Source organism: Eptesicus fuscus, chromosome 4 (assembly GCF_027574615.1).
Source record: "Eptesicus fuscus isolate TK198812 chromosome 4, DD_ASM_mEF_20220401, whole genome shotgun sequence".
Classification (NCBI taxonomy): Eukaryota; Metazoa; Chordata; class Mammalia; order Chiroptera; family Vespertilionidae; genus Eptesicus; species Eptesicus fuscus.
This window is the reverse complement of record NC_072476.1, coordinates 30,080,941-30,095,511: the sequence shown is the minus strand read 5'-3', so window position 1 is coordinate 30,095,511 and position 14,571 is coordinate 30,080,941. Positions and strand designations below refer to the sequence as shown.

The following is a 14,571-nucleotide window of genomic DNA, read 5'->3' as shown; positions in this document are numbered from 1 at the left end:
AGTGGTTAGAGCACTGGCCTTCAGATTGCAGGGTCAAGGGTTCGATTTCTGGTCAAAGACACAGAAATGCCCTGGTTGGGGCATGTTCGGGAGGCAACCTATTGATATGTCTCTCTCATATTGATGTTTCTCTCTCTCTTTCTCTTCCTCCTTCCTTCCTTTCACTCTCTAAAAAAATCAATGGAAAAGGTATCCTCTTGTGAGGACTAACAAAACGAAACAAAAATCAGTCTTGATCAGTTTTGTCTTAGGGATTTCTAATTTTTTAAAAAAATATATTTTATTGATTTTTTACAGAGAGGAAGAGAGAGGGATAGAGAGCCAGAAACATCGATGAGAGAGAAACATTGATCAGCTGCCTCCTGCACACCCCCTACTGGGGATGTGCCCGCAACCAAGGTACATGCCCTTGACCGGAATCGAACCTGGGATCCTTGAGTCCTCAGGCTGACGCTCTATCCACTGAGCCAAACCGGTTTTGGCGGGGATTTCTAATTTTATTTTTAAGTACTTGCCATCCTATATAATAAAACCCTAATATGCAAATCGACCGAACGGCGGAACGACCGGTTGCTATTATGTGCACTGATCACTAGGGGGCAGACACTCAATGCAGGGCAGCTCCTGCATTGAGTGTCTGCCCCCTGAGAGGGAGGCGACCGGCAGCGGCGATTGCGGGGCAGAGCTGGCCGGCGAGCGCCCCGCCGGTCACCTCCCTCAGAGGGAGGCAACTGGCAGCAGTGATCAGGGGCGGGGCCGGCCAGCGGGCAGCACCAGGCCACCAGCCAAGGTGGGTGCCAGTGGGGGCCCCCCAATTGCCTCACCAACCGGTTGCCCCACAGATGGCCCTGATTACCGGCCAGGCCTAGGAACTCTACCCTATATATTGGGAACAGTCTCTTAGATTTAAAAATTTTAACCTGGCAAGACTACTCTAACGCTGAAAAAACAGGATGATGCAGCGATGACATGCATGGACTCTGGTTTGCACATTTTGTGGTTAGCCCTGATTCTGACACTTACAACTGTGTGACAAAGCCAATTACTTAACTTCTCTCAGCTTCAGTTTTTCCACCCAAATGATGGGGAAAATGGACTACTGCCTCAGAAGGATCATGTTATGTATTACGTTTTATAATTAGGGCAAAAAATGTAGCTGCCCATACAACAGCAAGATGCCTTTCACCTGTATGAAAAGTATGGTCACTGGTGCATGCAGCATCCTGGATTGTGAGAGGATGTCCGACTGCCAGTTTAGGCCCGACATCCCCCGAGGGGTCCTGGATTGCAAGAGGGCACAGGCCGGGCTGAGGGACAACCTCACTCCCCCGTGCGTGAATTTCGTGCACCGGGCCTCTAGTCTATACTAATAATAGAGGAATATGCAAATTGTCCAGGACGCCGTCACAGTAACTACTGAACAGTAGACTGCGTGGGGCGACCAGGCCGGTAGGGGGCTTAGTGAGGGACAACCAAACGACTGAACAGCAGGTTGTGTGGAGTGACCAAGCTGGCAGCGGGGCAGTTGGGGGCAACCAGGCCAGCAGGGGGCAGTTGGGGGCGACCAGGGGGTCAGCAGGGGGTCAGTTAGGGGTGACCAGGCCGGCGTGGGGGGCAGTTGAGGGCAACCAGGCCGGCAGGCAGAGGCAGTTAGGGGCGACCAGGCCGGCAGGCAGGTGAGCAGTTAGGAGCCAGCGGTTCCGGATTGTGAGAGGGTTGTCCAACTGCCGGTTTATGCCCAATCCCTGAGACATCCCTGGGATTGGGCCTAAACCAGCAGTCGGACATCCCCCGAGGAGTCCCGGATTGGAGAGGGTGCAGGCTGGGCTGAGGGGACCCCCCCCCCCTGTGCATGAATTTCGTGCACCGGGCCTCTAGTTATATATAATTTCTAAAAGTGAATGAAAGTTAAATGTACTAAAATGGGCTATATGGCTCTATTTTTACTGTGTGCTGAAGTGTATATGTTAAATATGTATGTTAACATATAATTAACACATTATGTTAATATAAATGACACATTATATTCTGTTACTGTTTTGTTTTCTGTTTTAATCCTCACCCGAGGATATTTTTCCATTGATATCTTAGAGTGGAAAAGAGAGGGAAAGAGAGAAAAATCGATGTGAGAGAAACATATTGATTGGTTGCCTCCTGCACACTCCCTGATCAGAGGCCAGGCTGGGGAGGAGCCTGCAACTGAGGTATGTGCCCTTGACAGGAATCAAATTGGCCTTTGGTCCACAGGCCAATTCTCTATCCACTGAGCCAAACTGGCTAGGGCTGTATTCTGTTATTAAATACTAGATTAGAGGCCCGGTGCATGGATTCATGCACCAGTGGGGTTCCTCAGCCTGTCCTGCACCCTCTCACAAACTGGGACCCCTTGGTGGATGTCGGACTGTTGGATTCAGCCCGATCCCCACAGGCCTGTGGGGATCTGGTGCCCAACATCCCCCAAGGGATATAGTAGTGCTTGAAGTGGCAGGCGGCTGGGGAGGAGCCTGAGCCCGGGCCTGGTGCTGCACCGCTCCCGCTTATCCTAGCCTCGCTGCACCTCCTGCGGGCTTGCGCCCAGTCAGTCCCGATCGGGAGAGGCAAGCACCTCTGCATCCGTGAGCCCAATGTCTGGCACCCATTGGTTAGCTGAGCGGCGCTCCCGCTGTGGGAACGCCCTGACCACGAGAGGGCAGCTCCTGCGTTGAGCGTCTGCCCCCTGGTGGTCAGTGCGCGTTATAGCAACCAGTTGATCGGTTGTTTGGTTGTTTGGTCGACCGGTTGCTTAGGCTTTTATATATACCTATACTAATAAAAGGGTAATATGCAAATTGGTCAGGACGCCCTTACAGTAACGACCGAACAGCAGGCTGCGTGGGGTGACCAGGCCGGCAGGGGGGTTAGTGAGGGACGCCCAAACGACTGAATAGCAGGCTGCTTGGGGCGACCAGGCTGGGAGGGGGGTTAGTGAGAGACAACCAAACTACGGAACAGAAGGCTGCGTGGGGCAACCAGGCTGGTGGGGGGGGGGCGGTGCAGTGAGGGGCAACCAGGCCGCAGAGGGGGGCAGTGAGGGACTACCAGGCTGGTGGGGAGGGGGGAGCAGTGAGAGGCGACCAGGCCAGCAGGCAGAGGCAATTAGGGGTGATCAGGCTGGCGGGGGGGCGGGGGCAGTTAGGGGCAATCAGGCAGGCAGGCAGGTGAGCAGTTAGGAGCCAGCGGTCCTGGATTGTGAGAGGGATGTCCGACTGCTGGTTTAGGCCCGATCCCTGGGACATCCCCCAAGGAGTCCCGGATTGGAGAGGGTGCAGACTGGGCTGAGGGAGCATGAATTTCGTGCACCAGGCCTCTAGTAGATTTATAAAATGGAACATCTCAATGAAACACCACCCTAATTTATTTCCCTTTGCAAAGTATTTATTAAGTCTGTGGAGATAATCTCTTAGAAATGTGAATTAAAATGTTTTTCTGTGTTAACAGGAACAAGGAAATTATGGGAGTTACAAGTCCTAGTGTAGTCTCAGTGAACTGATCTTATCCAAAACGTTATGTCCACTTCTGGGACACTGGGCAAAATAGAGAATATTTTGATGCTATTGCAGCTGAGAAATGTTTTGAGAATCATGTTACAGGGAAAGCACAAGACAAACTGGGCATGCTTAATTTAGAGAAGAGAATTGTGAAGGGAACACAGTGCATTGAAAGGCCTTTTTTGTACAAGAAGGTTCTTCTCATTACAGGGACTAATTTTAAACTAGTCCAGTAATTGCAAATTGTTACTTTAAAAGTAGCAAGCTTTCTACTGGAGGACATGTCAAAATTGGGGATGGTAGTGGGAGAATTAGGCAATAAAACCAGTGACAAATATTTACATTTTTTGAGAGTTTATAAAGAGTTTACTGTTCTAAGTGCTACCTACATTACTTCATTTAATCTTCACAGCAATCCTGAGTTCTAAAGCAGGTGACTGTTAGGATTACCATTTTAAAGTTGAAATAAATGAGGATTTGAGATGCTAATTAATTCAGAAGAACTATTGTGAAGGATAGTCTTAATATAAACCTAGGCAGTTGGAACCCATGCTTTTAACCACGTTATACTAATTTCCAGTTCTGATACTAATGTTTACATTAGGTAATGACATTAACTAAATAAATTGGAGGAGCATTGTCTTTATGGGTGGATGCTCTAACCATTAAGCACACCGGCCAGGGCTGTCAGCAGCATTTTGTGACATAAGGTATGTGTTCATCTAGATAATTGTTCTGTAACACACTCATGGTTTTCTTTGAACTGAATCCTTTATTTTCTTTGTAGAATTTTACTGATGTTGATATATAAAATACTCCTCAATGTCAACCATAATCTTTGTGTAATGGCCAAAGAGATATACTTTTGCTTCATTTTGTTTATGATTAGTGGCAGTTAATTTACTGTGTCATAAAGATTGCCTACAGTGTTATTACTATATAATTATTTACCTTGGTTTCTTTTTTTTTTTTTAAACCTGCCTTTTATTATTATTGTGCACGAGAGAGGTAATTTGGAATTTTGAGATAGGATTCTAGTCTCTTGTTATAAACTGTATGACCTAAGCAAGATGGCTAATCTTTCTGGGTTGGGCTTCTCATTATTAAATTAATAGGACAAAGTGACTGCACTAAAATATCTTTTTTAAATATCTTGATCTAAGATTGCATGTTATAAAATTGAAATGGGAAGATGTTTGTTGAAAACAACATAATAGCACAAGGGAAGAAAAAGGACATGAATATAATAAAAAAAACAAGATCATGGTGATGGTACCTCCTCTACTTACCAGTCTCACCTGAATCTTACTTGGAAGCAGATATATGTTGAAAATTTAGTAATATTTTAGAGATTAGCATAATAAAAAATATTAAGAACATCTTTGTTTTGTTTTGTTAGAGTGATAATGGTGTTTGTGAAAATCTCCAAGAGTTCTCTTCTACTCACTATAATTGTTGTTATTTTGCTATGCAGTATTAAAAACAAGGATCAGTAAATTCAAAGCAGAAGTATGGGCAAATGAAAAAATTTATGTGGAATTAATTATTGACATATTTTGAGGTAGAACAGAATAGTAAAGACACATATAAACCTAATCCCTGAAATGGATCTCCAACAAGAAACTCAAGAAGATTTTAAAGAAGGGCTGGAGTCAGTTTTCAGAAAGAAAAGAAGGCCATCGCATCTATGAAACAATAGTTGACAAGGATAAAAGATAAGGAAATGAAACAGGAACAGTGCAATGTGTTCATATTTGAAACTCACAAAAGTATTAAAATCAAATTTAGGGTCACAAAAGATAAATATTCAGAATGGAAGAATTAAGGGAATTGAAAGATATAGCAGACTCAGGTAACTGTTATGTTTTGTGTTCCTGGCATGCTTTTCTCATCTCTTTCCTCCAGTTAAGTGTCCTGCTTTGCCTTTTGAGTAGCTGCCTATCTTCCTATTTCATGTGGTTCTAGCTGCAGTGCTAATCACAGTGTATCCCAGGTAGTCTTTTTCTGACTAGTCATAGTTAATTGAGCTTGGGTAGGATAAGCTTGTGACACAAACCCCTAAAACCTTTGTGCAAACAGTAGCAGGAAGATATGATAGTCTGTTGCCTCTGGGACTATAGTACATGTGTGTGGTAAACTTAAAGAAGCATGTGTCTGTATCTCTGTTTTAGGGAAGAAACCCATCTGCTCAAGAAGTGAGGCAGGTCCACAGGGAGGGAATAGAGATAACTCTAATGATGTCTTATGTTCCTGGGTCTAGCAGTGCAACTTTTAAAGTGAAATGAATAAACACACCAATAAATATTCCTTTCTTTACTTGAGATGGTCTGAATTGAGAATTTGTAACCTTGTAATCTACTAGTTCTGGCTAAATCATAACTTGTTCTTAAGAATAAAGAATATAAGGTGTCGTTCCTGGAGTTGGTGGAACTCATAAGTATGTTATAAAATTATAAAGCAAAATGTTTGTAAAAATACCAAAAAGTTTTTAAAATAGAGATAAATTTTGGAGGGATAATGTGAAAAGGCTAATATTAAAAGAAAAATGGGAATTCTGATACTAGACTTCAGAATTACCTTTATCCTGTGGGCGTTTGCCAGTTTCACCACATGAACTTGAGTGGTTTTGTTTTTGTTTTTTAATATATTTTTATTGATTTCAGAGGGGAAGGAGAGGGAGAGAGAGATGGAAACATCAGTGATGAGAGAGAATCATTGATTGCCTGCTTCCTGCATGCCCCACACCCATACCCACACTGGGGGTTGAGTCTGCAACCCAGGCATGTGCCCTAACCGGGAATGAAGCCATAACCTCCTGGTTCATAGGTCGATGCTCAGCCATTGAGCCATACTGGCTGGACATGAACTTGAGTTTTGAAAACATTGTCAAATGAGAGTCCTAGAAATCAAAGTTCAGAATTTGTACAAAATTCAGGGGTCATATAGGGATCCTTCTCTTCAATAAACAGGGAGTGCAAAAAGAGGAGTACTAATTGATAATTAAACCAACCTACATCCCCATTTGTGTTCTGGGTTAACATTTCCTTGGTGGTCCAAGGAACCTGAATCCTTGAACTGGGATTATGGTGATCCCAGGCAGGTATAAGAAGCTGTTTTTAGCATGGCCCTCAAATTTAAAATAACTTTAAAAAATATTTTTATTGATTTCAGAGAGGGAGGGAGAGGGAGAGAGAGATAGAAACATCAATCGGCTGCCTCCTGCATGCCCCCTACTGAGGGTTGAGCCCACAATCCGGGCATGGGCCTTTGACTGAAATTGAACCCAGGACCCTTCAGTCCGCAGGCTGATGCTTTATCCACTGAGACAAACTTGCTAGGGCAATGACCTTGACAAGTCATTGCCTTTGTAAAATGAGAACACATTTCCTTTTTCTTTTGCTGGAGAATTAAAGGAAAAGTTAGATTATTAAGAAATACAGCCCAGGCCGGTGTTGCTTAGTTGGTTGGGCGTTGTCCTGTGCACCTAGGAGCGAAAGAGAGACAAACATTAATTTGGGAGAGAAATATGCCTCCTACTTGTCCCCTACTGGGGATCAAGCCTGAAACCTGGGCATATGCCCTGACTGAGAATTGAACCAGCCTTGACTGGGAATTGAACTGGCAACCTTTTGGTGCATGGGACAATACTCAACCAACTGAGCCATACTGGCCAGGGCTATTATTAACTTTTATTTCCTCAGTGTATATACTTTATTATATGTTGATGCCTAATTCTAGTCTAGCAGTTAATTCACGTGGTAGCAGATGGGAAATAGATCAGAGTTTTTGTTTTCGTTTTTTTTAAAATATATTTTATTGATTTTTTTTTTACAGAGAGGAAGGGAGAGGGATAGAGAGTTAGAAACATCAATGGGAGAGAAACATCGATCAGCTGCCTCCTGCACACCCCCTACTGGGGATGTGCCCGCAACCAAGGTACATGCCCTTGACCAGAATCAAACCTGGGACCCTTGAGTCTGCAGGCCGATGCTCTATCCACTGAGCCAAACTGATTTCGGCAAATCAGAGTTTTTATTATTTATTTATTTATTTATTTAATAAATCTTTATTGTTCAGATTATTACAGTTGTTCCTCTTTTCCCCCCCCATAGCTCCCCTCCACCTGGTTCCCATCCCACCCTCTTCCCTTACCTCCCCCACACTGTCCTCATCCATAGGTGTACGATTTTTGTCGTCTCTTCCCGCACCTCCCACACCCTCTTTCCCTTGATAATTGTCAGGCCACTCCCTTTCTATGCCCCTGATTCTATTATATTCACCAGTTTATTCTGTACATCAGATTTTTAATTCACTTGATTTTTAGATTCACTTGTTGATAGATATGTATTTGTTGTTCATAATTTTTATCTTTACCTTTTTCTTCTTCCTCTTCTTAGAGACTACCTTTCAGCATTTCATATAATACTGGTTTGGTGTTGATGAACTTCAGCTTTTTCTTATCTGTGAAGCTCTTTAGCTGACCTTCAATTCTGAATGATAGCTTTGCTGGGTAGAGTACCCTTGGTTGTAGGTTCTTGCTATTCATCACTTTGACTATTTCTTGCCACTCCTGTCTGGCCTGCATAGTTTCTGTTGAGAAATCAGCTGACAATCGTATGGGTGCTCCCTTGTAGGTAATTAACTGTTTTTATCTTGCTGCTTGTAATAGTCTCTCTTTGTCTTTTGCTCTTGGCATTTTAATTATGATGTGTCTTGGTGTGGTCCTCTTTGGATTCCTTTTGTTTGGGGTTCTCTGCGCTTCCTGGACTTGTAAGTCTATTTCTTTCACCAGGTGGGGGAAGTTTTCAGTCATTATTTCTTTAAATAAGTTTTCAGTATCTTGCTCTCTCTCTTCTTCTGGCACCCCCATAATTCAGATGTTGGTATGCTTGAAGTTGTCCCAGAGGCTCCATACACTATCTTCAAATTTTTGGATTCTTTTTTCTTTTAGCTTTTCCAGTTGAGTGATTTTTGCTTCTTTGTATTTCAAATCTTTGACTTGATTCTTGCGTTCCTCTAGTTTGCTGTTGGGTCTCTGTATAATACTTTTTATTTCAGTCAGTGTATGTTTAATTTCTAGTTGGTCCTTTTCCATATCCTCGAGGGTCTCGCTAAATTTATCAGCCTTTTCTAGGAAATTCTTGAAAAACCTTATAACCGTGGTTTTGAACTCTTATCTCCAGTTGTTTGTTTTCCTCCATTTCTTTGGTTTTTGATCTGTTTCATTGTCTCCGCATTTTCGCTGCTTCCCTGAGTTGGTAGGGTAGCTTTGTGTGCTAGTTGTCCTATATGGGCCAGTGGATCGGCCTCCCCAGTTACCTGAGGTGGACACTCTTGGTGCACCCCTTTGTGGACTGTGTGTACAGCCTTGTTGTAGTTAAGTCTTGATTGTTGTTGGTATCAGTGGGAGGAGTTGACCTCCAGGCCAATTGGCTGTGAGGATCAGCTGTGTCTACGCCGGGAGACAGCCTTATTCCACTAGACTTGCAAAATTGTAAAAGCCTCTGTGCTCGGCTTGGATGGGGCAGAGTTTCAGGGTGGAGCCTACAGCCTTGGCTTCCCCCTCAGCCCCATTCTGTGAGGTTCCTGGGTCTCAGTGTCCCTCAGTACTAGCTGCAAGCACCTCTGAGAGAAAGGCTTCCTGGAGTTTCGCCCGCTGCCAAACAGTCTAGTTTCTCCCCCAATGAATCTGGATTCCCAGATTCTCGCCCAGAACTGGGGTTCAGTGCAGTCGGAACTGGGGTTCAGTGCAGTCCGGAGCTTTTGTCTCCTTCCTGCTAGGGCAATTCAGTGGCACAGTCAATAGTCTGTCCTCTGCGCGCATTCACGTGCGTGCCTCCGGAGCTCTGCCTTTCGCAGCTCCCGAGTTTCCGCCTTACAGCCCAGATTCCCCCAGTATGAGCCTGGGTCCCCAGGGTCTTGCCCAGAACTGGGGTTCAGTGCAGTTGGAGCTGGGGTTCAGTGCAGTTGGAGCTGGGGTTCAGCGCAATCTGGAGCTTTTATCTCCTTCCCGCTAGAGAACGCCAGCCAGGCACTCAGCCGCCCCGTCCTCTCCGGCTCTGTCCTCTCCGCACGCATGCGCCCGTGTCTCCATACCTCAGGCTTTTACAGCTCCTCTGATTTTCCTTGTGGTTTTCTCTTTCCTTCTAGTTGTAGGATTTCCAGTCAGCCAGCTTTCCTGTGGTTCTGGATGATGTCTGTTTTGTCTTTTAGTTGTATTTTTGAAATTGTTGTGCGAGGCTGCAGTTTAGGTGTTTAACTATGCCGCCATCTTGGTTTCCGCCCCGAGAGTTTTTGATAATAAGGAAATAGATCATCCTGTTTAAAAATAGGGAAAAGATTCAGGTACATTTTTAACCAAAATGATTTTCATGTTAACCGCTCTGTATGTTTTCTGGAATATTGGGGCTTCAGTTAAGGGATACCCAGGTATTCAGTAAATTAAATATATATAGATGTGCTTTCTAGAATTCCCATTTATACTTCTAGTCCTTAATTTTTCAAAAGTTGATTTTAGAGAGAGAGGAAGGGAGAGGTAGAGAGAAAGAGAGAAACATCGATTGGTTGCCGCCTGAACATATCCTGAATGTGGACTGAACCTGCATCCTAGGTATGTGCCATGACCAAGTATCAAACATGAGACTTTGGTCCATGGGACGATGCTCCAACTAACTGAGCCACACCTACCAGGACTAGTATGAGAATTTTTAAAAATTTGCTTTAGATTTTGTCTTAGAGTGTCTTATGAGGTGTGTTTTTGCTTTTTAATTTGATACAAAATTTACCATTTTAAACATTTTTAAATGTACTATTTCTGGCATTCAGTACATTCTCATTATTATACAACCATCACCATTATCTCCAGAACTTTTTTACCATCCCAAATTGAAACTCTATATGCATTAAATACCGGTAGTAACTCCCCATTACCTCCTCCCCTTAGTCATTGACAACTGTATTTGTCCCTTTGTGTCTGGCTTATTTCACTTAGAATAATAGTCTCTTCTTATTTTTTACTTATTTATTTTTTAAAATAGAATATTTTCAATGTCCGTCTATGTCCTATAGCATGTATCAGAACTTCATTCCTTGTTAAGGTTGAATTATATTCCATTTCATCTGTAGATCACATTTTGTTTATCCATTTATCTGACAATGGACATTTGGGTTGTTCCCATCTTTTGGCTATTGTGAATAATGCTGTTATGAAGATAGGTATACAAATATTTGTTCAAGTCTCTGTTTTCAGTTCTTTTGGGTATACACCCAGAAGTGGGATTTCTGCAGCATAGTAATTTTGTGTGTGTGTTTTTTTTAAATTTACCATTATTATTATTATTAATCCTTATCCTAGGACAAGCTTAGAGAGAAGGGAGAAGGGGGAGAGGGTCAAAATTGCAACCCAGTCATGTGCCTGACCAGGAATTGAACTGGCAACCTTTTGATGCACAGGATGCTCAGCCCTCTGAGCCACTCTAACAGGGTGGTAGTTTGGTTTAAATTTTTTAGAAATTGCTAAATGGTTTTCTACAATGGATGTACCAGTTTACATTCCTAATAGCAATGCACAGGGGTCCAATTTTTCCACATCCTTGTCAGCACTTACTATTTAATATTTATGTGTTATATTTTTATAGTGCTTGAAATTCAGTTGAGGCTTTTTGATGATTGATCAGAGAGTATCAGGAAATGTTTTCTAATGAGAATAATATGCTGTATTGTAAAGGAATCGTAGATGGCATTTGTCCTGCAACCTGTTTCCTCTTCAGTAAGAAAGAAGAACTGATCTTCATCCAGCTTCAGTCTACTTTACCCCCTCTTTTCTATAATCAGTGTGTATATGGGAGAAAGGGAATTTTGCATCTGTTTCCTATGATGTAATTTGATATACTACAGCTAGGTTGTGACATGTATCTTTCTTCCTTTTACTTGGAAGAATTTTAACTGGTTCGGAATTTATTTGGGGGGATGATGCTGACCTAATTTTATCGAAATAAAACTAGATGGAAAGTTATGAGATAGAAGCTCTGTTTTATGCGATAGGAGTTTTTGGCAAATAATACTTGGTATTTGAGCCTTATTTTTCTCTTATGTGATATAAATGAAAGCAGTTTGTGGAAGACCTTACGTTTAGCAGAACACTGTATTTCAGTTACTCACTTTCTTCTTAATTATCTTGCACAGGGATCATGGCCCAAGTAGCAATGTCTGCCCTGCCGGTTGAAGATGAAGAGTCTTCAGAGAGCAGAATGGTGGTGACGTTTCTTATGTCTGCTCTTGAGTCCATGGTGAGATGGCTTTACACTTCTATAAACTTTCCATGTTTGGATAAGATTGGACTTGTGGATGAGATTGACTTGTTCTTATAAAACATTCTAGAGGCCTGGTGCACGATATTTGTGCACAGGGGTGGGGGTGGGGTCCCTCAGCCCGGCCTGCACCCTCTCCAATCAGGGACCCCCTCGGGGGATTTCCTTTTGCCGGTTTAGGCCTGATCCCAGAACTCTGGGATCAGGCCTAAACCTGCAGTTGGATATCCCTCTTGCAATCTGGGATCACTGGCTCCTAACCGCTCGCCTGCCTGATCGCCCCCTAACTGCCCCCCTGCCGGCCTGGTAGCCCCCCAGCTGCCCCCTTCAGTCTACAGGCTGATGCTCTATCCACTGAGCCAAATCAGCTAGGGCTCTTTATATGAATTTTCTGAATGACTTTCTCAGAATAGAATCAGAGACATGAAAAACATTGACTATGAAAGTAAATACAGTTTTAGTAATATTATTATACTTAAAAATCCTTTTATTCTTGAAATATTAATGTTTACTGCATGTAACATTATTGTATGTAAGATCATTTTTCTTGTATAATTGGTGTTTATTGCATGTAACATTATCATATTTTAAATTCTTTTTCTTGAGATATTAAGTTTTATTGCATGTAAGATTATTATATTTAAAATAATTTTTCATGAAATAAAAAACTGAAAAAAACACTAAATATTCAAAATTGAATGTAAAAAATACGCACATTTTATCTTTCCCTTAATTAATTAGTTAGTAGTAAGTATTACCAATGTGTGAAATTTTAAAAAGAATAAAACTATAAAGTCTAAACATATATATAAAAATAAAAAAATATTTTAATATAAATAAATAATAAAATATCATCTTAAATAAATGTTACACTTAGTGCAATGATCAGAAATCTTCGCAAGTATTATAAAGCCATAGTAGAGAACTTCCTACCTAGAGGTGAAACAAAAGTTGTTCCTAGTAGGAAGAATCATGCTGTACTATAATTTTGTTACACTACATTTATATGAGATGTACTTTAGCTGCTCACCTGTAATAGTATATTACTTGCCTTGTGATAAATGACAGTGCGTTTTTATTGCACTATCCACCCTCTTATTTGGAAAGCCCTGTCACCAAAGCCAGTATTTATGAAACAGCAAAGCAAAGTTCATGTACTGTCTAAGGATTACATCAAAGAAACGTATAGACCAACGGAAGAATGAAGTCAACTTATCCTAACCCTAATGAATAAAAAGCCAGGGGCTGTCATGACCGAAACAACCAGATGGACGACCGAACAGTAGGCTGCGTGGGTGACCAGGCCGGCAGGGGGGGCAGTGAGGGACGACCAAATGACCGAACAGAAGGCTGCGTGGGGCAACCAGGCCGGCGGGGGGGGGGGGGGCAGTTAGGGGCAACCAGGGCGGCATGGAGGGGCAGTTAGGGGCGACCAGGTAGGCGGGGGGGTGGGTATTGAGGGGCAACCAGGCTGGCAGCGAGGTGCAGTTAGGGGTGACCTGGACAGCATCAGAGGGCAGTTAGGGGTGACCAGGCCAGCCGGGGGCAGGGGGTTGGTTGGGGGGAGCAGCCGGGGGCGGGGGGTTGGTTGGGGGCGAGCAGGCCGGCAGGCAGAGGCAGTTAGGGGTGATTAGGCCCACAGAGCAGGCAGTAAGGGGCAACCAGGCCGGCAGGGGGGGCAGTTAGGGTTGATCAGGCCAGCAGGCAGAGGCGGTTAGGGGTGATCAGGATGGCAGGGGGTGGGCAGTGAGGGGTGATCAGGCACAGGCAGGCCGGCAGGTAAGCAGTTAGGAGCCAGCAGTCCAGGATTGTAAGAGGGATGTCCGAGGGGTCCCAGAATGGAGAGGGTACACGCTGGGCTGAGGGGATTTCCACCCCCCCTCACGTGCACCAATTTCATGCACCAGGCCTCTAGTACACCTATAATTATACTTCATAATACTCAACTAGGAATATAAGGAGAGATACTTTTACCCTGCTGATGTGGAGTAAATAAAAGCTAAGAATAATAAAGTGACTGCCACCCTAGCTGGTTTGGCTCAGTGGATGGAGTGTTGGCCTGTGGACTGAGGGGTCCTGGGTTCAATTCCGGTCAAGGGCACATGCCCGGGTTGCCGGCTTGATCCCCAATGTGGGGCGTGCAGGAGGCAGCTGGTCAATGATTCTCTCTCATCATTGATGTTTCTCTCTCTCCCTCTCCCTTTCTCTCTGAAATCAATAAAAAATATATCTAATAAATAAATAAATAAAGTGACTACCAAAGACAAGAAAACTATAAAGATATTCGGTGGAAGAAAGCGGATCCTATGTGACCCTATGTTATTCTATGTAGAGATTAGTAGGAAAGAAAATAACTTAGTATCAACAGAATAGGATTTAATCTCTTAATTCATACTTAACCCTTTGCATTTGCTTGCTTTTTTCTCGATTCCTTTATTCTAATGGTAACCGTGTTGAGTCACACTCGACATCCGAGTGCAAAAGGTTAACATTACGCGCCAAATTTGGTTGATTATATGATCACAAGGATAAATAGTGATTCTCAGAAAATAACAGTAAATATCCACTAACCATTCTAAAATTTCTTTCTTTAAGGAAATACTTTTTTAAATTCTTAAATAGTAGAAAAAAGAATTACTCTAAGGGGAAAACAAAAAAGAATCTATAAACTATGTCATACTGAGACCTGTGAAGTTAAACACTGTCTAATACCAGTTAACACTTCACAGAAAATA

At 43.1% G+C, this 14,571-nt stretch overlaps 1 protein-coding gene across 8 annotated transcripts in view; it reads left to right on the top strand.

Moving 5' to 3' along the window:
* Window positions 1–14,571, top strand: part of GTF2I (general transcription factor IIi) — a 130,580-nt gene that overhangs the window by 14,191 nt on the left and 101,818 nt on the right. For all 8 annotated transcript variants that reach the window (XM_054714834.1, XM_054714831.1, XM_054714833.1 and 5 more), the window contains exon 2: window positions 11,712–11,815. In XM_054714834.1, coding sequence (XP_054570809.1) covers window positions 11,717–11,815 — 99 coding nt within the window. In that variant the 5' untranslated portion in view covers window positions 11,712–11,716. The remainder of the gene's footprint in view (window positions 1–11,711; window positions 11,816–14,571) is intronic.